This window comes from Prionailurus viverrinus, chromosome E1, assembly GCF_022837055.1.
Source record: "Prionailurus viverrinus isolate Anna chromosome E1, UM_Priviv_1.0, whole genome shotgun sequence".
NCBI lineage: Eukaryota > Metazoa > Chordata > Mammalia > Carnivora > Felidae > Prionailurus > Prionailurus viverrinus.
In genome coordinates, this window is record NC_062574.1 from 23,810,148 (window position 1) to 23,835,575 (window position 25,428).

General features: G+C 38.6%; 1 protein-coding gene across 13 annotated transcripts in view; it reads left to right on the forward strand.

Moving 5' to 3' along the window:
* ACACA (acetyl-CoA carboxylase alpha) overlaps positions 1–25,428 on the forward strand; it is a 281,044-nt gene that overhangs the window by 122,221 nt on the left and 133,395 nt on the right. For all 13 annotated transcript variants that reach the window (XM_047831855.1, XM_047831859.1, XM_047831864.1 and 10 more), the window contains 12 exons: positions 8–153; positions 1,002–1,152; positions 2,858–2,992; positions 3,347–3,493; positions 3,865–4,053; positions 4,732–4,832; positions 5,525–5,613; positions 10,485–10,609; positions 17,911–18,024; positions 19,531–19,644; positions 20,637–20,726; positions 22,499–22,617. In XM_047831855.1, coding sequence (XP_047687811.1) covers positions 8–153; positions 1,002–1,152; positions 2,858–2,992; positions 3,347–3,493; positions 3,865–4,053; positions 4,732–4,832; positions 5,525–5,613; positions 10,485–10,609; positions 17,911–18,024; positions 19,531–19,644; positions 20,637–20,726; positions 22,499–22,617 — 1,520 coding nt within the window. The remainder of the gene's footprint in view (positions 1–7; positions 154–1,001; positions 1,153–2,857; positions 2,993–3,346; positions 3,494–3,864; positions 4,054–4,731; positions 4,833–5,524; positions 5,614–10,484; positions 10,610–17,910; positions 18,025–19,530; positions 19,645–20,636; positions 20,727–22,498; positions 22,618–25,428) is intronic.

Below are 25,428 nucleotides of genomic sequence, written 5' to 3' on the forward strand. Positions count from 1 at the left end.
CCTACAGGTGACTCGACAGTCCCCCAACTCGTATGTGGTGATCATGAACGGCTCATGCGTAGAAGTAGATGTGCATCGGCTGAGTGATGGAGGGCTGCTCCTGTCCTATGATGGCAGCAGTTATACCACATACATGAAGGAGGAAGTGGATAGGTAAGGGACTGTGTGAGGTCCATTTGCTGGTCATTGTATCAACCTTTCCTCTCAGTAGTCACCAGCTCTGGGGATTTTTCAGGGCCTATTTGGGTGTTCTTTTTTAAATAAAAAGAATAGTACATGTACTTAACAAAGATTTCAAGAGTACGAAAGTGTTTATTTCCAGTTAAAAACACTGTTTCTCTGCCACTCCAATGTGAGTAGAGAATGAAAAATAAGTTCTCATCTTTTCAATCAACCACTGTTAACAGTTTATTTTTGCAGAAATTTTATGTGGATATATAATTTTTATATATGTACATACTGTGTTTTTCTTTTGCATACATTCACAAGTAAAAATAACCTTTAGATACTGTTCTGCACTTTCTTTTTTTCCTTTAACAGCTATCATAGACCGTTCAACACCAGTTATTCAACGTTAGTGCGACAGTTTCATGAATTAACATATGTAAAGTGCTTAAAACATTGCCTGGGACATAATAAGCATTCAAGAAATTATTAGTTGTTATTAGTTGTTAGTTATTATATCATCATCATCTTCATGTTCTTTTTTAAAAATAGAGTTGTCTATTCTTTTCAATGGTCATATAATATTCCATTATACAGATGTACCATAATTTGACCCTTATTGAAGGAGATTTTGTCTGTGTGCATTGTCAGCAAAGATGGGATGAATGTTCTGTTTTCCTGTGTGTATACAGAATAAAGTTTCCAGTTTGAGGAAGGAGGGTTGTGGGTTTTTTGTTGTGTTTTTGTTTTATTTCAGATTGACATTATTCTGACATTCTCCTTTACAACCCAAGGTGCTTTATTTATTGGCTTACATACTCCTACTTACCTCCTAGATATCGTATCACAATTGGCAATAAGACCTGTGTGTTTGAGAAGGAAAATGACCCTTCAGTGATGCGCTCACCTTCTGCTGGGAAGTTAATCCAGTATATTGTGGAGGATGGAGGCCATGTGTTTTCTGGCCAGTGCTATGCTGAGATTGAGGTCAGTGTGGTGGTGGGCCTCTCAGGGCATGGGCGGGTGGGGGGAAGGTGGAGAAAGCATCTGCTGGGATGGACTAGGACTGAAGAGTAACAGAAAAGAAAAAGAAAGTAAAGAGCATCAGTTGGTTTAATTGGCTTATGAACATGATTTTAAAAACAAATAAAAAGCTCACAGTTTTTCTCTGACAGATGAGGAATCTCTTGCTCCAAAGATGGATACTGGGCAACAACAGTGCTTACTGGTTGGTTATAAAGAAAAAAAAAATAAAGATAGGTGGAGTGGGGCCACAAAACAGACAAGTAATGAAATATGAATTCCGAGAGAGTTAAGCACAGAGTGCAGGGGGGTCACTTAACCCAAATTGGGGTGCAGCTGGTGGATGTGGTGGATAGTAGGGGAGGACCTCCTGAAAGAGAGGGGACTTTGAGCTTACTTTTAAAAGATGGATAGTTGGGGCACCTGGGTGGCTCAGTCAGTTGAGCATCCGACTTCGGCTGAGGTCATGATCTTGTGGTTCGTGAGTTCAAGCCCCATGTTGGGCTCCCTGCTGTCAGCACAGAGCCCCCTTCATATCCTCTGTCCCTTCTCTCTCTGCGCCTCCCCCACTTATGTTCTCTCTCTCAAAAATAAAGAAACATTAAAAAAATCTTTAGGGGTGCCTGGGTGGCTCAGTCTGTTAAGCATCTGACTCTTGATTTCAGCTCAGGTCATGATCTTGCAGTTTGTGGGTTCAAGCCCTGCATCAGGCTTTGTGCTGATGGTGCAGAACCTGCTTGGGATTCCCTCTCTCTCTGTTCTCTCTCTCTCTCAAAATAAATAAACTTAAAATAAATAGAAAATTCTTTAAAAGGTAGATAGTAATATACCAGGTGAAGAAGGGCAGGACAAATGTTTAAAGGGAAGAACGGTGTGTACAAAGGCACAGAAGAGAGTATAGTATATTTAGGGAACTGCAAGTACATCGATATTGCTTGAGAATTGGCTAAGGTTTAATGGGAAGTGCCAAGCAAACATGCCAAGTAAGTCATCATAACTTGAGATCATGAAGGACCTTATGAGACACACTAAGACGTTTAGGCTCCCCTGGAGGCAGTGAGGAGTCATAAAAGGATTTTACATAGACAACGGATACAACGAGATTTGGGCTGTAGAATGATTGTATTTAGTGACCTTGTTGGAGATGTATAGAGGATAGGGAATTCTGTTGGGAGGTTTTTCAAGTACTCTAGAACAGGTACGATGAGGGCTTAAACCAAAGACATGGTTGGAGAGGAAGATTTTTGAGAAGTTTGACAGGGCTTGGTAATTGGTAGATAAGGGAGAAAGAAGAGTAAAGAATGACCCTCAGATTTTGGCATGGGTATCTTTGGTTGACAGACCAACACCTAGATCATGGGTATAAGGAGGCTGAACTGTTAATCAAGTCTGAGTATCAAACAAGTAAAACACAAACTATGGCAAAATCAATTTAAACATTAGAAACAAGAAATGTCGGTAGCTGTCATTAATCCCTAAAGCTAGGTCCTGAGATTTTCTAATTGCCCTCCTTCTACTTTGTTGGAGATTTCAAGGTTCTCATTATTCTGGATGGAATTAGAGATAGTGTTAGATAGGTAGACTTAGATGTTGAAGGGAAAACTAGCTTCTTTAAATCATTCATTGTAAAGAGAGGCTAAGCTGTAATTTTATTTATTTTTTGTTACAGGTGATGAAGATGGTAATGACCTTAACAGCAGCAGAGTCTGGCTGTATCCATTATGTCAAACGGCCTGGAGCAGCTCTTGACCCTGGCTGTGTGATAGCCAAAATGCAGTTAGACAACCCCAGCAAGGTCCAACAGGTAAGTAGGAGGGTACTTTTAATATTGCTCTCTAAGAGTTGATTACATGGTAGGGGTAGTTTGGAGGGGCAGATGATTTCAATGCGTAGTTTGCTAGTTTTTTCTTATGCTTTTTCCCCCCGATCTCATGCCTTGTGTTTGTGCCTGTAGCATTATGGAACTAGATTTTGCAGAAATTACTACGATACTAAGATTCTATGATTTCCTCTGATGATTCCTCCATTGATTTCTCTCCTTGTAGCTGGGTATGGTAAAGAGATGTCTTGGTTTTGAATGATGACTCTGAGTTGCAGTGTGTATGTGTAACCTGACTAAAAGGTAGTGGGTGACTTGATCTCTCATTGGGGTTGACAGGCTGAGCTTCACACGGGTAGTCTGCCACGGATCCAGAGCACAGCACTGAGAGGCGAGAAGCTCCATCGAGTGTTCCATTATGTCCTGGATAATCTGGTCAACGTAATGAATGGATACTGCCTTCCAGATCCTTTTTTTAGTAGCAGGGTATGAATCACTTCTCTTGGGGAAAGGGTGTACAAATAGGGTACTGTTCTCCAGATAGTTTAAAAGTTTAAAATCACACAAGTTTAAAGATAGTTTAAAAATCACACAAGAATTTTTTTAGAGGGAGGAAAAGAAAGCTGTTTGGCCTGAAACTCTCTCACCTTTAGTTGTGGGATGTGAAGTCTTTAAATCCTTGCTGCTTATCTGTGTCATTGACTTCACATTTAATTGGGATTTAAACCAGAGAATGAGGGCAGAGTTAGATGCCTATATTATAGTTTCATAGTAAATACTGCATGATACTGAATCCAGATATATCACTTTATTTTGGAGATGGTTTTAATTTTGTGTGGGTCTTATTTCCTTCTCAGGTAAAAGACTGGGTAGAGCGGTTGATGAAGACCCTCAGAGATCCCTCCTTGCCTCTCCTAGAATTGCAAGATATCATGACCAGTGTCTCTGGCCGTATTCCCCCGAATGTGGAGAAGTCTATCAAGAAGGAAATGGCTCAGTATGCCAGCAACATCACATCAGTCCTCTGTCAGTTTCCCAGCCAGCAGGTATTTATAGAGTTACATTTCTCTACTAGCTACCAGTTCTGGAGTTCATGTTGTGGGATTCCTTCCTGCTTGGATCCTCTGTCTGGATGTTGTGCTTTTGCAGTCTTAAGTATTGTGCCCTTCACAAATGTGTCTCAGGATATAAGCCCAATAAAATACTATATGTGAAGTGTAAAAGTATTTGTGATTATAAGAAAAAATCTTCTACTTAATAGAGGTTTATTCTTGGGCCTATGCCCGAATTAGAGGAATTTTGTGAATTTAAAGTGGAGGGATATTTGTAGTTTTATTAGCAGCAACTTCTTACTACCCCAGCAGCATGCTTATTTTTTGCCTGTGAAGCTAATTTACATGTAGAGAGTTAAGGTAGGCAAGTGAGGAATAAAGTTTGAACCTTGACTGTAAACATATCTTGCCTGTCAAGGGCCTCTGGTAGGATGGTAGCTTTTGTGTTACACTCATTAGTTCATCTAGGAGAGTGTGAAAAGAAATAAAAGTTGCTTGCTTATTTAACACAAGCTTCTAAACTATGCCCAGTAACTTCCAGCTGCTCCCAGCATGTGAAAGATGGAAATTTTTGTGTTATAATTAAGATTACTGATGGTGATGCTACACAGGCTAATGCTTTAGGTCTCTTTGTTGGGTTTGGCTTCATTTTTTTTCCTCTTTCTTCTTTAGATTGCCAACATCCTAGATAGCCATGCAGCTACATTGAACCGGAAATCTGAACGGGAAGTTTTCTTCATGAACACTCAGAGCATTGTCCAGCTGGTACAGAGGTAAAGTTAATGTGATTCCCAGGATACACAGGATTCCCAGACCTGTTCATACCCATACCTTCCTTTATTCTAAGTACGCACCAAGAGATTTATCTCAGGTTTGACTTATTAGAAAGCACTTGTGTCTTGGGAAATATAGGTATTTTCTAAATACCTTAGATATCTAAATATCTTAGGACTGTGAGCTAAAATATTTCTGATGACTTTTGTGTTCTCCATCTTTCTGTGAATTATTAAAGCATAGAAATTTCATTGCTTTTTTTTCCTGGTAATTTTGATGAAACTCTTAATTTTTCTTCTGGCACAAGGCTAAGTAAGACATTCATTCTTCTTAGCTTCCATAGTCAACTATTGGACTGAAGGAACATTCACAGAACATTTTCAACTCTAAGATGCTCATAAATTTTTCAGATATCCCTGAGCCATTTCAGGAGTATAATGATCATTTCTACATAGCAGTGGGAACTGAACCAGGGTGTTGTTCAGTAGGGCTGTCAAGTGGTTTTTGGTTTTGTTTTGTTCTCCTTTTTTTTTTTTCCTTTTATATAAAACAAAAAACCCCACAAAAACTCTTGTCTATAGGCAGATTTCTGAGGCTTAGAATTTAAGCTCTGGGCTTATTTAAATAGTCTGTTATTCTAATAGTATTAGCCTGTCAGGTTTTTCAGTGGACATTTTTTCTGCTTGCCTAGGTACCGAAGTGGCATCCGAGGCCACATGAAGGCTGTTGTGATGGATCTGCTACGGCAGTACCTGCGAGTAGAGACACAGTTCCAGAATGGTAAACCTCTTCCTGAGGACTCTGTTTCTGAGAAAGCTTCCTTGTAGGACTGTGCAGCAGCAGAGCCAGTTCATCCTGTCACTAACACCTACCATTAACAAACTCTTGCCTTGTCACCACTTTCTTAAAAACTAAACCTCCATGTCCCACTAGTGCCAAAGAAAGAACAACAAAGACAGCTTGATGAGATTGTGAATCTGGTGTGCCTTCTGGGAAAGGGCTGAGATAATTTTTCTAGTAGAGATTAGTATTCCCTGTTGATGTCTTCTTGACCTTGTTTAGTGAGAGTTGGTTGAGTCATGACCAGGCTGAAATTGAAAAACTGTATCTGAAGAGCTTGCCTCTTGGCAGCTAATCCACGGATTGAACCGCAGACATGTGAAAAAGGCTCAGATTTTCCAGTACTATTCAGTGTATCATTTAGGTGGAATTTATCCCTGGCTTTCTCTGAAGAGCTTCATTAAATGATGTATGAAGTCTCTAAATGTGAAATACCTCTAGGTAGGATTTTAAAAGCTACATACTGCTGATATTGCTTCCTGCCACAAGGTGGCAGTGAAACATCATAATTAGAAATATTACTTAACATCTTACGTATTTTGCTTCCTTTTGCATCTTTTAAAGGACGGCTGTGCCACTCATAACCAGCAAAAATCCTCAAGTAAATATTAGCAAACCAAATCCATCAGTGTATATACAAAATAACACATCACAACCAAATTGTCTTTATCCTACTAATGCAAGCTTGATTAATATTGGAAAAACCAACTAATGTGATTTATTATCTAAGGGATTCAAAGAGGAAAAAACATGGTCACCTAAATATGGGGGAAAAATATTTGACAAAATTTAATATTCATTCATGAGAAACTCTTGGCAAATGAAGAATAAGATGGAACTTCTTTAAACATATAAAGTTTCCCCACCAAAAAATCTGTAGGGTACCTCATGCATAATAGTAAAATTGAAAGCATTGTTGAGAACATTCTCTTTAAGACAGGAATAAGACGAGGGCACCTGCTCTCACTGCTTCTATTCAGCATCATACTGGATGTCATAGCCAGTGCAATAAGGTAAAAAGAATTAAAAGGTATGAGGACTGGAAAGGAGTAAGGAAATAAATCTGCCACTGTTATATGTATGATATCTACCTTGAAAAGCTCAAAGAATCCACATATTTATTGTTGGAATTAAAGTCTAAAAAGGTTGTTGAATACAAAATTCAAATGTATATTGAATTTTGTTTGTCTTTATAGTACAATTGTTTAGAAAAGCAGTTTAGAAAAATATGCCATTTAAAATAGCAACCCAAAATATGGAACACTAAAGAATAAGTCTAATAAAAAATGTACAAGCCTTTTTTGAAGAAAATTATGAGTGAACAGTAATGAAGATCTAAATAAGTATCATGGTCTTAGATTGGAGTGTACACCTGCAAAGTATTGATTCTCCTGGAATTCATCTGCAGATTCACTGATGTTCAGTAAAAATCCTAGTAGGGTATCTTCATGGAATTTTTCAAGCTAATTCTAAAATTTATATGAAAGGAAAGTCTGAAAATAACCAGGATACTTCTTTTTTTTTTTAATTTTATTTATTTTTTAATATTTATTCACTTTTGAGAGACAGAAACAGAACATGAGCAGGGGAGAGGCAGAGAGGGAGGGGGACACATAATCCGAAGCAGGCTCCAGGCTCTGAGCTGTCAGCACAGAGCCGATGCAGGGCTTGAACTCACAAACTGTGAGATCATGACCTGAGCGGAAGTCAGACGCTCAACCGACTGAGCCACCCAGGCGCCCCTAACCAGGATACTTCTAAGGAAATACAAGGTGGAGGGATTTTCCAGTGAAATATCAAGGTTTAATCTAAAGCCATATTAATGAAGAGATTGTGATATTGGTATAGGGAAAAATTAATAGACCAATGGAACCTAGTAGCCCAGAAACAGATCCATCCACATATATATGAAAGTTTACATTATAACAGAACAGGCATTTAGATCATGAGGAAAGGATAGACTTCTTTCTCATTAAATGATACTACTACAATGGCTTATTTATTTCCAAAACCAAAAAAAGAAATTGGATCTCTATCTTAAACCGTATGCACGGAAGTCAATTCCAGATGAATTAAAGACTTAAACATGTTCTAAAGAGGCAAAACTACTAAATTTTTAAGAGAATAGCCGTATGACCTCAGGGTAGGGAAGGATTTGTCATGGAAGACACACATCTAGTGTAAACCACACATCTAGTGTAAACTAGAAAGGAAAAGGCTGCTGAAAAGATTCCATAAAGAGACTGAAAACATAAGCCACAAAGTGGGAGAAGGTACTTATAAAACCTATGCCTATAATGAAAGGGGTTAGTAAATAAGTAAAAAGACAACTTCTTTGAAAAATAGGCAAAAGAAAAAAAGTAGGCAAAAGATATAAAAGGATAATTCATAAAAGGAAGGATACAAATGATCCACAAATTGAAAAGATGTGCAATCTCATTGCTAATTAGAGAAAGCCAAAAACACAATAAGATTGGCAAAAATTAAAAAATCATCTTTCACTACTTCTGTAAGTAACAGTGCAAATTTCCAAAGTGTAAACCACTTTGGAAAAGTTTGTCAGAACTTAATAGAGTTGAATGTTTTATGTATTCTTCAACCTCACAATTTTACTCTTAGATAATAAACTTTAGAGAAACTCTTACACATGTTTGTAAGGAGACATATGGGACTATTTATTGGCAGCATTGTTCATAACAGCAAAATAGGAAACCATTAGAATTACATAAGTAGAATAAATAATTGAATTCTGGTATATTCCTACAATGGATTACTATACAGCAATGAAAGTTGAGGAACCAAGTTATACATATGAACAGAAGGATGTGTTTCACAAACATAATGTTGAGACGTAAATGGAATAAATGTAAAGAAAAGCAAAAGAGTGAGTAACATAAAATTCAGCTTAGTAGGTATTTCTGAGGGGGAGCACATAGGATCCTTCAAAGATAATTAAAAATGTTCTAAGATAGATGGTAGTTATATGGGTATTTATTCTGCTGTATGTGTATCTCACAACAAAAGGTTTTTAAAAATGTGGTGTCATTACTTTCTTTCTGCTTAGTGTCTCTGCTGTCTTTTCCCTGGGTAAATATTCTTTTTATCTGTCCTTGTTCTAGTAATTCCCTTTACCAAGATATATTTCTGTTGTGCCTTCAAAGTTAAGTGTTGGTTGGGAAAAGTATGAATTTATATAGGACAACTAATTCTATTTTGTTCTAAATAGGTCTTATATGAAATTGTCAATTCTTAATTCAAATATATCTGAATTAAGTTCTTTATTCAGATATATTTAGTTTCATATTGACAAAAATTCATATTTATCTTTAATATTTAAAACAGAACCGAGTTACCCTGGTTGAATGTACTCAGTATTCTAGGAATCCATAGTAATGCAGTCGAACTGTTCTGGTTTGTAACTTAAAATGGAATCTGAATTGAGATGATAATCCTTTAGTATTTTCATAATTTCATAAAATTCTGACCTTGATTGAGACTATTCAAACACTAATTCTCCTTTGCTTGGAAATTTAATTCTGGAGTAAGCTGTTTTCTGAAAAAGTGAATATTACTTCTATGCTGTGGTAGATATCACTACAGTAAACCTGATCCTTATGTTTCTGTGGCAAAACATAGCTTTCCTAGCCAGAACTAACCTACCCCTGGTGGCCTTATGAAGGGCCAATGAAGATGTACATAATTGTATTCTCCCTGCAGACCTTTTGACTTAATGCAAGGTTCTCCTTGATCTATGCCTTAGTTTGGATTTGGAATGGCTAGGTGTTGTTTAGCTGTTTCATGGATTCACAGGGCAAAATGTTGATTTCAGAGGTAACAACCATCCCCCTTACAGATATTGATAAGTTTGTGTTGCTTTGTTTTTGAGCTAAAACTGTTCCGTATAGTTAGGGGCACGTGGGTGGCTCAGTCAGTTAAGCATCCAACTCTTGATTTCAGCTCAGGTCATGATCTCACAGTTTGAGATTGAGCCCCCCCCCCCCCCCCCCCCCCATTGGGCTCTGCGTTGGACATGGAGTCTGCTTGGGAGTCTCACCCTCGTTCTGCCCCCTCTTCAAAAACAAAAACCTGTTCCTTATAGTTAGGGTGAAACATTTTCAGTGAGTCAGACATGAAGCCAGAATCTCAAGCTGGGGCAGACTTTAAAGATCATCAAATTTAATGGTATTGACATTTCTTTTTAAGCAACAGAATCCTCTCTTCTAAGGAAATCATTTCAGGAAACTAAATGAGAGTTTAGAGTAAGGGTGAGGATTGGAATTACCACCAACAGCTCAGTCTCTAAGACAAACCTTCCCTCTACCTTTTTTGGGGGGATGGGGGATGCAAATGAGGCTCAGAGAGAGAAAGCGATTTGCCAAGAAGCACATAGGAAATTGGTAATACAGCTAGGCTTTGAGCCCAGATCTTGCACGAGATTGCCTGACTCCTACCGGCATTTCTTTTACTAAACCTCATTACCAATTCTGTACAAATCCATCCAAGAAAATTCTTTTTTTTTTAAATTTTTTAATTTTTATTTATTTTGAGAGAGAATTCCCAAGCAGGCCCTGCACCACCAGTGCAAAGCTTGACACAGGGCTCCATTGCACGACCACAAGATCGTGACCTGAGCCCAAATCAAGAGTCGAACGCTTAACTGACTAAGCCACCCAGGTGCCCCTATCCAAGAAAATTCTTACAATGTTTCACTGCTTATCAGGTGAATTATAGACATTAAACAAACAAACAAATGGCATGTAAATGTGAACACTCAACCATAGATGAGGACCAGTTCTTTTTGCTGCTTGCAGGTCACTATGACAAATGTGTGTTTGCCCTTCGAGAAGAGAACAAGAGTGACATGAACACTGTGCTAAACTATATCTTCTCTCATGCTCAAGTCACCAAGAAGAATCTTCTGGTCACAATGCTTATTGTGAGTACCATTTTTCAGAACCTGTAAGGATGGTTGATGTTGTTGAGAAAACATTTCTCCTTCTGAGGTTCTGTGGTCAGAGGAAAAGCTTCTTGTCTCCTGTAATTTTGGCATGAATGGCGCTTGAGTTGTAGATGAATGGTTTCTCACCTTTACCTCTGTCCTTGACCTGAAGGAACCTACTCCTGTCAGGAAAGGATTGTTCTGGCTATTATGCATGCAATCATGCACAGGAACTCAAATCTCTTGATTCTGCTGAGAGATGCCTTGTGCTTCCTGGTGTCACCCATGACAGTAGCTTTAAAACTGAGTCTTATTTAGCCAGTATACTTTTTCTTCAGAACTCTTGTTTTTTCCATGAATGTCAGCAGTGGCTATTACGTCCCAAAATGTAAGAATGAAAAACAGTGTTAGAAATCCAGTACTGCCCCTCACACCAAAGAAATTTAAATTTATTTTGCATCTTCTTTGGTCCCTTTCTGTTTTACTTACATAGAACTCCGAGCTCAGATTCTTGTAATGGTAGTGGATGCATGCTTTTGTCCCTATAACCTCGTAATATGAGAGCTAGTAGAAAGTGGGAGTGAAAGGTGAGAATGTGAATAGAATTAATGTACATTTGACCAGTGGGTAGAATTTTTGTGAACTTAAGGATTTTTAAACACAGTATGTAAGTCCTTCATTCCTAGATTCTTCTGATTGAGTTAGTTCTTAGAATCAGAGTTTCATAGGACTATTGTTAGAGTCCCCAACCCATGAACAGCTGCCTTATGGCTGCCTTTTTTGCCTTTTTGGGGGACCAAAGTACCATTTTACTCCTAGAGTTTCCTCTCTTGTCCCTTTGTGGAATTGACATTTTTGGTACCTTAATTCCATTCTTTCTTCTTGGAGGGGGAAAAAGAAAAACTATAAATTGCCACTGCTGTTTTTTTATTCCATAGTTTAGAATAAAGGGAAACTACCTACCTCACATTTGTGTTTAACAACAGTGCCACAACTTCATGTCTGCCTAGCTGGTTAACTCTCAAGGATATAACATTTTTTTTTAGAATAGCTACCTTTAAAAACATAATTACAAGGAGAGTTCATTACCTTTGCTACCATAGAATGGCTAGATGGTGGGGAAATCAGAAGATGCATTTGAAAGAAAAAAATATATATCAGCAGTATAAAATATTTCAACTTCCCCAAGTGACAGGTTTCAGCAAAGAAGTGCTATTATCTATGGTAATTTGATGATTTTTTTTCAATCAAAAGAAGGAAGATATCTGTGACTAGTTAGATTTTTTTTTAATTTTAACATAAGGATTGCTAATTCTCATTTGGATAAAACAAGACTTTGCAGCAGAAAAGGGTAATGAGGAGGGAGTGGAAGAATCTCTCAGTTTGGACCTAAAATGGGGTGTATTTGCCTTTTTAGGGAGCTAATGATGGTGAGTTTTCATTTTATTATGATTACCTTTTTAAGGACTTAACAGTTTTCTGCACTAAAAATAGACCAAAGCCCAGAATCCTTGGAGCAGCAGAAGAGTAATGATCGTCCAAGACTGTCGCTGGGTTTCTTAAATTCTAATTTGTAAGATATAGGGGCTCGGCTCGCTCCTTTTGCGGAGTGATTGTAAGTAACGCTTGCCTTAAGAATCTCATTATTGGAACACGGAGCCATATTTCCTCTGAGAATTCTGGAGTAGCTTTGAGCCGGGGCTGTTCATTTCTCAAGTAATCACGCTGGTGTGATGGAGAGAGAAAATGGCAGCTGTTCGGAGCTCAGGCCTTCAATTTTCTTCAGAGTCCAGTCACTCAAGTGTGTAATTACACGGGGGGTGCTGCAGAGGCGTTGGGGCCTGTCAGAGAACTGGTTTGAGGCTTTGCTTTCTGCTTTTGCCAGTCAGGACAGGCAGAAGCCAATGGGACTCTGACTTGCTGCTGTTCTTTTTTTCCCCACCTTGTCATCCTGATTACTTCTTACCTGCATGGATAGTGCCCAAACTTTCTTTCCAACAGGCTGAGCTCTTTGGAGAAAAGAGCTGTTATTAGTATTTGGGTTTGGATGCATAGGATGGTGAGCAGAGGAAGAGTTGGGTTGGCGGGGGGGGGGGGGGGGGGGGAGGAGGAGGAGGGGGAGAAGAAGAAAGGTTGAAGATGTGAACCAGAAAGATGGATTTGTCCTTTTCTTTATTTTGGCATTTCACATTTTTCTTTAAAAAAACAAACCAAAACTCAGTAAATATAGTAGGATCTATAGGCTTTCATATCATTGAGTTTCTTTTGAAATATCAGCTGCTTTCACCTCATCTTAGAGACTTGGAAATCAAGAAGTTAATTGATTTCTCAGCTTGAGCTGAGAGCCAGGTAGCCGTGTCATGTGCAGCCGGAATGAAGGCTTGAGAGGTGTTCCTTCCCAATGTGATATTGCTGGATACCAGGTGTGGGTTTCCTCATTCTTTCTTTGGTAATGGCAGGGTCTCACTGCCATCACCCCATCCTACATCTGCATGAATGTTGGTAGCTGATAAAAGCTAGCTTACTGGTTTGGATCACTCTTTCCTTAGGTCTCACTGTCTTTTACAGATACCACCTGGACATGGTAGCGTTGGAATTCCACAGCTTGTGTTCTCTGCCACTTCCCCTTTCTTTGCTTACCTTGGCTTCCTGATTGATGGTTATGTGCCCGGCATTTCAATCTTTTGCTTTCTAGAAGCAGGAATGTTGATGGTGTGCTTTGCTGAGCTAGATGATGATTTCTGGGGCTTTTGAACCTAGAGGGAGGGATCAAGACAATCAGGCTTCTGTGAATCAGTGTTATGAAATGTGGGCTGCTTCAAGGAACCCCTCATCCCCTCCAGGTATTAGCATAGCTTGCCTAGTAGTAGCTTGCCTCAGGCAACTTGCCTCTTGAGCAAATTTGTTCTAATCTTTTACCCTATCTGGAAAGCAGAATATCAAGTAAAATGCAAAAGTCCATTTGGAGGAACACGGTGCCTCGATTAAAACCAAAGTCTAGAAGACCAAATGTATTTTTTGAAAACTGTTTTTACTTCTTAAATTCAATTTCATAGGAAAAAGCTTGGAAATACTATTTATGTTTACCTAGAGATAGTTAAAGAGACTCTAGCCAAATTAGGCAATTTGGCGCCAATAAAAATAATCAACATTCTTATAGCTGTCCAGATAACAAAGTACATGTTCCATAGCCATCTTGATGCTGAGTAGTCCTCCCCTCACTACTTATATGTTATTTCTGGTATGGTCCACATGAATATAATGTAAACCATGCTTCCTAATGAGTAGTGCTATGCCTGTGAACCTTGATTTGGTTTTAACTGGGAGCCTTTTCTTCTTCTTCTTCTTAACATAACTGCAAATAATTTTATCCTATGTGTCTTAGTGAGTCCTAGTTTATTGAATACAGGTGATATTAACAATTTCTTGTTAAACCTGTCCTATGACATCCTTGGAATTACAAAAAGTCCAGCTGTGACTGGAAGAAGCTACCAGTCCATTGCTGATTTTGGGATCAGTGCCTCACCTACCTGAACAATTGTTAATGTCTTGAGAGCATTACACATTAGGTCACATTCCATTCTGAATTGTCTTCAAATCATAGGTTGCTAAGATCAAGTTGGATTATTTTGGGCTCTTCTGGCAGTCAGCTGCATAACTTTGGTTATGGTTTTGACACTAAAGCACATTTGTTATATTTCTGTACATCAGAAATATTCCCTGCAGTTAGCCACCATCCAGGTTAAGAATAAATACAAGAAATAAATGTGTGATACCAATCTTAACCATTACTGAATAATTATTTTCACTTTGGCCTGCAGATTTATGCAAGCAACCTGTAATCCCAGACTCGGCAGGTAGGCTCATTAAAAAAACCTCTTTATATTGAGGAAACACATCTGCTGACTGAGTCACCATTTAATGTCATTGTTATAAAATGTTCACCAGAATTAGATGGTGATGTTGGGCCTCCCAAAGGAAGCCTGCTTCTAGTCTAGAGGGCCATAAACTTCCTTTTGGATGTTTGTATCTTCGGATTGTTGGTTCTGATAGGTAGAATTGTCTTCAGTGTCTGGTGGTTTCTTTTAGGACCTGAACATACCTGGTCTTTCTTGTCCAAACCAAGGACAAGAAAGGGATGAGAAGGTTACTCTACATTTAATTTTCTTTTTTTAAAAAAAAAAATTTTTTTTTTAATGTTTATTTATTTTTGAGACAGAGAGAGACAGAGCATGAACGGGGGAGGGTCAGAGAGAGGGAGACACAGAATCTGAAACAGGCTCCAGGCTCTGAGCTGTCAGCACAGAGCCTGACGCGGGGCTCGAACTCACAGATTGTGAGATCATGACCTGAGCCGAAGTCGGCCGCTTAACCGACTGAGCCACCCAGGCACCCCTACATTTAATTTTCTATTGCCAATCTTTTTCTTGTTTAAAAAAATTTTTTTAAGTTTATTTATTTTGAGAAAGAGTGAATGGTGAAGGGGCAGAGAGAGGTATTGAGTATCCCAAACAGGCTCTGCACTGTCAGCGCAGAGCCCAATGCGGGGCTTGAACCCACAAAATGTGAGACCATGACCTGAGCTGAAGTTGGACACTTAACTGACTGAGCCACCCAGGTGCCCCGGCCAATCTTTTTCTAAGTGCTCATGATGACAATGGGCAAAATAATATTTGAATGGAAAATATCCAAGTTAGGATAAACTAATGGATGTAGTAGTTTATTGATACTGTATTTGCTACTTCACATCCCAGAAAGGCCTGGTTTCTGTACTTTATCACAAGGAGCCCAGAAAAAGGTTGTCGCTTGGTGATTATGAATGAATAATTATTTCCCGATTATTGTTTTAAGTCTCCATAGTTCCCTTTTCTTTCAGATACTGTTTCCTTTTCCCTACCTCTTTTCTCCCTCCTTTTCTCTCATAGTGGAAAGATAAAAGGAAAAAAAATGGTTTTTTAAAAAGTGGTTTTGTGTATTGTTTTAAATTAGAACATGATCTATAGTTAGGCAAGAAGATATCTCCATTTTTATTTCTTTATTTTAATTTAATCCCAAGAGGTAAACCTGGATTTCCTTTCAAGGGAAAACATTCCAAAGCTGTCATGTCTGATACAAGTAGGTAGCTAGTGTTCTTATTTTGTTATGTTGGTTTTTGTTGTTAGATGTTGAGACTTTAGTCTGGACTTTTGCAGAGTAGCTGAGTTTTACTTCTCAGGACACCTGTTAGGTTTTTAGATCTTTCAACGGGACATTCTGATGGGTGGAGGAAGTACCTCAGAAAGGAATGTTTTTCTCTATTAGGAACATTAGGAAAAGAGGGATTTAATAGAAAAACCTTATCTTGGTTTCCTTATTCACTGTGATCTGTCTGTTCTTCTGTCTTCCTGTGGTCTTGTCCCTGGTGATTTTATACATTTCCTTGAAATTCTATTTCGCTCCTTAGATCTCAACAAAAGATGTAGCTTAGTTGCATTTTCTCCCTCTTTTTTTCTCTTAATACCTAGGGTAGGTTGAACAGGCCCTCTGGTCTATGACCACATGCTCAACCGAACCCTGGATTTATAGTCATTTGATAGGCCACTTTCTCCTCCTCACTCAGATCAGTGACTTCTGTGTGCCAAACAGGTGAATCTTCCCCCTCAGATCAGTGAATTTACTGTGTTCAGCATGTGAAAACAGTACTTGCACTTCCTTAACTATAAATCCCATTGTGTGTTTTATGACTCTGGATATTTGGAGCAGACTTCTGATGGGTGGATTGGAGACCAGGAGGTATTTCCTGCTTTAAAATGTTTGAGAAGCCTTCTTCCCAGCATAGTGGTGCTGAGTACTCCCAAACCGTTTACCCTGTGGTGTGGAAGGCAGTAGGGGTTGTAGAAGAGGTGTTTTGGGAAATGCCTATCTGCCCCAAAAGCTGAAAGTCTCAAGCTTTTGTTTATACTGTTGTGGTAAAGGGACCATAAAGAGTATCCTTTGAGATGAAGAAAGTTAAATATGAAATGGAGGCTTTTCAGGAAAAAGGTCGATAATCAAGGTAAGGAAGAAAATTAAAAGGCAGCAACAGGAAGCCTTTTGGGATCTGGTCATCTGTCATGTCCTATTTATAGTAGAGGGAGAATAAAAACTCACTACAATATAAAAGCAATTATTTCAAACTCAAAGTAGAGGGAACTATGCCTAAAGGTATATATTTTATGTGGTATTGTTTAAGAATTTTTTTTTTTAATGTTTATTTATTTTTGAGAAGAGAGAGAGCCGGGGAGGGATCCGAAGTGGGCTTTGCGCTGACAACAGAGAGCCCGATGCAGGGCTTGAACTCACGAGCCATGAGATTGTGACCTGAGCCGAAGTTAGACGCTTAACCAACTGAACCACCCAAGCGCCCCTAGTATTTAGAATCTCTATAAATAACTCTGTACGTTTCAAAAAAAAAAAAAAAAAGGACAGCTATTTATAAAATCCACATTTGCAGTTTTTTCAGCTTAGATGAAAATTACATGGATAATGGGTGAATTTAGGGAATGAACTAATACTCCACTGGAGAAGTATTTTTCTTAAAATAGAGATTTTTTTTCTTAACTAATTTTAATTTTTAGAAAAGGAAGGACCCAATTGAATAAACCCATGGATTGTATAGTAGTAGCTTGGTTTTTTCCTCTACTCCATCTAAGGATTCACCATGTTTAGTTATTGTGGAATGATTCTTGGTACAGCAAGAGGATAAATGATTTCAGGAATAGAATTGTCAACATATGAGATAGTGTTTTTATATAGTGTGTGTTCATAAATGAATAATTTGCTCTTGTGTTTCTGTTTTGCACCCTCCTGGGATGTTGAACATTTGGTGTTTGGAATGAAAACCACCAGGAGTGGTTCCTTTTGCCTTATTCTGCCTTCTTTCCAAAAGTGGGAGAGGGAACAGGAAAACCTGACTCAGTCCCTATATTATTTAAAACCTCTTAAAAGTTGGAGGCATCATCTGTTGTTTTTTACTCAGAATCCCTTGGCCCCTTTTAATGGTCCCTGATGATTTCTTCTGCATGTTAAAAGTATAATGTTAATAAAGAAATTCACTAGGAACTTTGAATCTGAATGCCTGAGGAATTTGGGCTTCTCAGCAGTGGCTTCTTCTTGGGTCTTCTGTACACATTGTTTGGGATACAAATAATAGGAAGTTTGCATTTTCTTATTAATCCAGCTCTGTTTGCTTTCTTTTTAGTCCCTTTTCCCATTTCAAATTTCTATCCACAGTTCTTTTTAATGTGGATGTATATGTATTTTTTCATATTAACAATTAGGATCAGTTGTGTGGTCGGGACCCTACTCTCACTGATGAGCTGCTGAATATTCTCACAGAGCTAACTCAACTCAGTAAGACCACCAATGCCAAAGTGGCACTTCGAGCACGCCAGGTAAGGACATGTGTTGATTATCTTGAAGGAGAAATGGTTTTCATACAATGAGTTTTTTATTCAATCTCCTGACACAGATCATACAATTTTCTATGTACATCTTCTCACGGCCCTCAAAACAAATGTTTTCACGTAGTATGTCTTTTTTTTTTTTTTTAATGTTTATTTATTTATTTTTCAGAGAGAGAATTTGTAGTTTTAACAGATTGTCTTTTTTTTTTTTAATGTTTGTTTCTGTTTTTGAGAGAAAGGGGGTGGGCAGAGCATGAGCAGAACGGGCAGAGAGAGGGAGACACAGAATCAGAAGCAGGCTCCAGGCTCTGAGCTGTCAGCACAGAGCCGGATGTGGGGGCTCGAACTCACAAGCTGTGAGATCATGACCTGGGCCAAAGTTGGATGTTTAATGCAAGTGCCCCACGTAGTATGTTTTTTTTAAAGAGAAAGGAAAACATTAATGTTGAGTCTGTTTAAAATAGAAGTCTTTTCCCCTTGATAAAATTCTCTTACGATTCCCTGACTTTCCTAATCACCTTGTGATAGTAAACCAGGGTCATGTGGGGGAAAGGAAACTAAGGGATGGCAATAAACTCAATATTTTTCACTTCCCAAAGGGAGCTTAGAAGCAAGTGAAAACTTTTTTTTAAGTGTGTAGGAAAAAATTAAGTGTGGAAAGCAGAAAGATAATGCAGTGGATCTTAGGTGCTAGCAATCAGAACAACCCCAGAGAAGTCCAGTTAGTTTCACCCTGTAGTCTTCATTTCCATTCCAAAAGGTTTCAGCAGGGAAGCCAAGAAGTGGCGCTCCCTTTGTGTTTCAGTGCACGGGGCATTGACAAGGAAGCAGCATTTGAAGCTGTTCAGTGACCTTCTGCTTTCTCTACAATTGTATCCATGTCACTGAACTGCTCAAAGTTATTGAACCTCTCAGTGACCTGCTGAGAGTATTCAGGTCCTACCGTGTCCCTGTTTGTTTGTGACACTGCTTTCACTCTCTCTGCCCCTCACATGCGTTGGTGTTACATCCCGATACCTCCTTGTTGATATTGAGTACTTGGGGCTGTCAGAGCATCTTTTCCTAGTCTTTGTTTCTACTTCAGAGTTGCAAAAGCCCTGCTCTGTGACATCCACCTTCCCCACAGCTGCTCCCTGCCAGACCTGATTCCCAATTAACAGCTAGTCATGCAGTCCTCAGGACTAGAGGCTTTACAATGGTAAATCACATGCACTGAGGGAACTTGATTGAAGCTGTTTTCTCTGCTTTCCCCCTGCCCCCCTGTGGGAAATTGCCCACAACGCAAATCATGGTGAGAGTCAACTGAGATGCAGTATTGGTGGCATTGGCTGTATGTTACAGGACCTAGAAGTTGTTTTACTTGGTCTCTGTTTTATCTTTGATGCCTGCACTTACAGATTTATATTTATTGCTTTTGTATCAGAGCTGCCTAATAGGAGGCTAGAATAATCACTCCCTCAGGAACTTATGCCTCTTATTTTGCTCTCACTCTAGGTTCTTATTGCCTCCCATTTGCCATCATATGAGCTTCGCCATAACCAAGTAGAGTCTATCTTCCTTTCAGCTATTGACATGTATGGACATCAGTTTTGCATTGAGAACCTGCAGGTATACATAAAGCCCTTTTCTACCACTGTGCATTCTTGTCCACTTTATTCCTAAGCCTGGTTCAATTAATCAATCTGAAATGAAGTTTCATGCCTTGACTTTATAAAATGATTTATACTTAATGTTGTTTTTTTCATAAAAATGCTATTATAATTGTGATTTAGCTTAAAAATGAAGTCTCTACCTCTTGTACTTTTATCTAGAAAGTATTCTAGGCTAGAATTAAGTGGTAGCACTAGTTGATGTCTGGTATTTGAATCAGATGTATAAACAGGTAGTTGTTAGTCTTCTAGAGACAAAGCCACTTACGTCATTTAAGTTTTATCTTATTATAATGCTTACTATTAAGCTTTATACAGAACCAGTTTTATAAAGAGTTTTGGCTAATTTTACTACTAATTGAAAGGACCTTGACTATTACTTTTTAGACAGAACCATTTTCTCAGGAATGACTTTGTTTTTCTACCTTTAAATAAGAGTAATATTGTTCTATCTAGCCAAGGGAATCTTCAGGCTCTCTGTCAGATTTCCTTCCGGGGAAGCTAGAAAAGGGGAAAGGATATTTTTGTTTATTTGGTTAATAGTTGAAATATAGGGTTTCAACTGGGGTCCAAATCTGTGGCTTACCATAGCGGAGGATTGAGACAGTATTTAAGAAGTTGAGTACAGATATATGTCAGGAAGGCTGTTAATTATGGTCTTTAGCACTAATATTAGCTATGATGCGTCACTATATTATTCTAAGAATTTTACATATTTTCATTCTTCTAATGCTCGCAACAGACCCATGAGGATAGGTGTCATTCCCACCCCCCCCCCCCCGCCCCCATTTTGTAGCTGAAGAAGCTGGGGCACAAAGAAGGTGAGTTTATACAGGACATTCCTAGACAGAATTCTTAGGTTACTCTATCTGCTTCAAAATGCTAAATATTGTCCACTGAAATTGTTCCCTTTTGGATGTAATGGCTTAAGCTTGTCTCTGTACCTTCCAGAAACTCATCTTGTCTGAAACATCTATTTTTGATGTCCTACCAAACTTCTTCTATCACAGCAACCAGGTAGTGAGGATGGCAGCTCTGGAGGTAAGTTTTCAAAGTATTGTGATATCACCTTTTTCTTGGTTTCTAGCTGATCTCTTCTGTCCACTTGGCTAATGTATCAGTCCTTTTTCTTTGGGCTTAAGGTTGGTGCTAAAGAGTAGAGTCTTCTTTTCCTTTGAAACAAATGCTTGCTTTACTCAGGTGTTTTCAGCTGAACTAATCACCACTTGTCCAATCATAGGAAAATAGCTGCCAGCATTTTTCAATAGTCTCTACTTTCCAAGTATTTGAATTCTCTCATTTCAGAATAAATTAGGATTCCATATAAAACAATAAATGAAAAAATATATGGCTGACCAGAACATGTACCATTTTGTGATTTGGGCCAAATAAAATGGATTTTTAGTTATATTCTGAATTTTTAAGCAACTCTATTGAAATATTTTGTCATGAGAAAGAAAGTAATAACATATAATGAACTGTGTTTTAGTTGCTTTACTGCTTTTCTCATTTAACCCTACAATTACTTCATGAAGCAAAAGGAAAGTGAGACTCCTGAGAGGTTGACTGTGACTGGTCCACATTTATGTAGATAATAATTAGAAGGGTTTGCATTTGAACCCAGGTCAATCTGGCTCAAAGACTTTTCTGTTTCCAGCACACTACCTCATTAAGCACAAAAATTGCAGGCCCTGAATAATGGCTATAAATTGCCAGGTAGATGTTTTTTGAAGATGGAAGAAGAGTGTTCTAGATGATTTTATGTAATATGACATCACTGCAGTCTGTTGCAAGCTCCTTTGGCTTACTTTTTATTGGTAGTCTGTGGATGGAATGTAATGTATCCTACTCAGTAAATACCAAATTTTAAAAATATCTAAGTATCTTAGAGTGCTTCTGTGTCATTTAATGAGAAATCTCCTTATATACCTCACATGATGATAGAATCACATGTAGCATTTTATGTGCATGGCAAATTGGCTGTGAAGTGCACAAGGTCACACTTACGGTTTTTGCTGTGATGTAACCTGTTGCTATTTCTTTAACTCTTGAGTCAGGTTAGTGTGTTTGAGATGTTATGTCAAATTATGCCTTACTGCTTTTGCCTAGGGTTTGGCGGGTTATAAATAATCTAAAATAATTTGGAGTAGTGGGACAACAAAACGAAGAGATACAAGATAGTAAATGAGTTGAACTGTACAACAATTGTTTCTATCTTCTGCCTTCACTCCTCAGGTGGCTCAGATCAGTACCTCTCATTTTTCTCACTGCTTGATTTTACCTTCTACTGAAATAATGCTTTCTTTTACTAATGATCAAACCTTCTCCCTAAGTTTGGGTTCACGTGAAAGGTTTATGGCCCAGCCAGAGGTGTCCAGCAGAGGCAGGTTAATTTTATTTTCATTTATAGTCATGGGTGTAGTTTTAAGACTGCAACTTAAAAAAAAATTTTTTTTTTTAATGTTTATTCATTTTTGAGAGAGAGAGAGAGAGAGACAGGGGCAGGAGCAGAGAGAGACGGAAACACAGAATCCGAAGCAGGCTCCAGGCTCTGAGTGGTCAGCACAGAGCCTGATGCGGGGCTCGAACCCACGAGCTGTGAGATCATGATGTGAGCCAAAGTCGGACGCTGAACCAACTGAGCCACCCAGGTGCCCTAAGACTGCAGCTTTATTAATTAAAGCAAGTTATTTATGTACAGAGCCTCCTTCTACATTGCATCCCTCTTCTCAAGACTATCTTTTTCCTGGCTAACCATCTTTTAGTTTCTGTTTTTGAAGGAGTGTATTTACTGAGGGTTACTTTTTAACCAGGTTTATGTTCGAAGGGCTTACATTGCCTATGAACTTAACAGCGTCCAACATCGCCAGCTTAAGGACAATACCTGCGTGGTGGAATTCCAGTTCATGCTGCCCACATCGCATCCAAACAGGTGAGTTTGAGCTGGGATGTGCATCTGAGCCAGCCAGATCTATCATGAGAGTTGAGAGTAATGTATGTGACAGTTCCATGGGTTTTTGGTTTTGGCTAGAAATATAGAGCAGAGAATGAACAAATTTATTTATTCATTCATTTTTAGTGAGAGAGTGCATGCACATGTGTGCAAGCAGGGAAGGAGCAGAGAGGGAGAGAGAGAATCCCAGGCAGGCTCTGTGCTGTTAGCGTGAAGTCCCACATGGGGCTTGATCCCACGAACCGTGAGATCATGACCTGAGCCAAAATCAAGAGTCAGATGCCTAATGGACTGAGCCACCTAGGCGCCCCAAAAATGAACAGATTTAAATCGTGAGAGAAGAGCCTCTTGGTACCCACTTTTTTTTTCTTATCTTTGACCTGGAGAGATGAAATATAATCTAAGTAAGATAAAAATTTTAAGATTACTCCATCATTCATGTTTGCTTGTATTATGTCACTGAGAAAACATAGTTCTTTTCTTTCTTTTTTTTAAGTGATAATTTACTGGCATTTTACTTACTGGAACTTTGCCAGAAAATCGCTTTTTTAGCAGTTTAAGTCAAGCAGTTGGAACATGAAAATATCTTGGGTGGAATGTTTTTCCTTTCTATTTATTTGCTATACATTAAGGCTATACCTGAGCCAATTTTGCTCTCTCCCTAAAAACAGACATCTGAATTTAGCAGCTGAAAATCAAATCAGTTTTTAAAAATTACACTTCAGGTGCAAACTGAAATTTGAATAAACTGTTTAATTAAACCAGGTTAATTCCATTATTTTTTCTTTCCTAAGTCCTTTAAGAAATAAAATGTGCATATGGAAATTTGTTGTAGTTTTGCTTTCGTTTTAAAATAAAAATATGTTGTATACTGATTTATTTTTAAAGTATTCTGACGCAGTGAAAACCTACCTACTCCCACCCACAGATATGTTCATCCCCTCCTGTATTTTTATTCATTTTAGTAATACCACAGGAAATATAAATACCACAGCTAATCTTAAGCTGCCCCCCTCCATTTCTTCTTTATGGCCTTTGGTTCTTCACTTTGTATTACAAAGTACTGTGTCTTTGGGGATCCTTAGTTATAGACAACAGAAATGGTTTTGTTTCTGAATTGCCACTTCACCCAAAGCAATAGAAACCCTTCCTAGAGACAAAGAAGTCTGTGCTGAGACTTTTGGCCACTGGATGCCACTGTTGATCCAGCAGAGGTCAGCAGATGAGCGGACACATCTTCAGAAAAAGTACTTCTCTTCTTTGTCTCAGAAGATCCTTTCACATCTCTACCTCAAAAATACCTTATGGCTGGCAGAGAAAAGCATATATCCTTGATTTAGCAGGCATCTCTCGGTACATTTTTGCCTCCATGGATTTCAGAATCTCATTTTCTAGAAACGAATGGTTGTCCTTCAGTGAGCGGCGAGGTACTCACAGCACACATGGGCTCAGCACTCGGTCTTCTTTCTTCTCCCGCATTCCTTGAATAATTGTAGAGAACTACATGCTATACTTAATGCTCTTTGTAATTCTCAGGACATTCTCCTTTTCTTCCTGCTTTCTACTGCCTCTTCCCTGTGGGCAGTGATTTGTAGTCAGGCTGCAGAGCTGCTTCAGATTTCCTTCCCTCCTCATTGCTCCCCTTGTCTTTTTGAATTGCTCTCCCTGTCCTACTTTGTTATTTGAGGATACGTGTCCAGTTTTGTGAAGGAAAGTAGACTGGAAAATGAGAGAAATGCTTCTTAACTGTTTGTTAAGAAATCTTATTCACCTTTCCATCTCAAAGGTATGAGTCTTGGTTATTCCTGTTATGGCTTCAAAACATGGTTATTTGCCCCTCCCGACATCTAAGATTTACACATCCCAATAGCCAAAGACCAGACTTGAACAGAACTGTGATCCTGTTTTCTGTCTCAAATCTTCTTTGGTTATATGTATATAAAATTATAAACTGTTGGGTTAGTAGCAGCAGCAGCAGCAGTGATGGAAAGGTGCAGGTAAGGACAAGTAAAGGAGGAAAGGTAAAAATAATCTTTGTGAAAACCAGAAAAATGTTAACATTGCTCCAATGCCTTGTTAGATGTAAAGTCCTTTTGTTAGTTTCGGAGTATAAAATGTGCCATCAGATTTAATCACAGAACGATATACTCAATTTTAGAGTACAGCCTTTTCACATATCATAGATTTGCTACTTGAATTTAGTTTTATAAGGTTTTATATTTTCTTACAAATGTTTTTGTTACAGTTTGAAGGTATGACCTTATTCTGACACCAACTGGTGTACTGACATTGAATTCTGACACTAACCACCTTGTGTTAGGTCACATAATACAAGTTAAGGGCTTGGTCCTTTACAAAACTGTCCCTGCTTTAGATGGGGCCACAAGTGGGGCACCCGGCCACCTGCACTTCTGACCAATTGGCTACAAATTTGGGGTTCCCACCATCCTGTCCAGTTTAATAATTCACTAGAACAACTTACAAAAATCAGAAAGCACTATACTTATGAATACAGTTTTATTATAAAGGACACCGATCAGGACCAGCCAGATGAGTAAAGTCTGGGTGTGTCCTGAATACAGAGCTTTCCCATTCTTTCCCTTTGGAATCAGGTACTCATCCTCCTAGCATTATCAGTGTGTTCACCAACCACAAAGTTCCATTGAGCTTCAGTGTCCTGAGTTTTTATCAGGATTTCATTACAGTGGCATGATTGATCAAATCACAGACCGCAGTTAAACTCCATCTCTAACCTCTTTCCCCTCCCCAGAAGTCCAGCTGCCTCAAAGC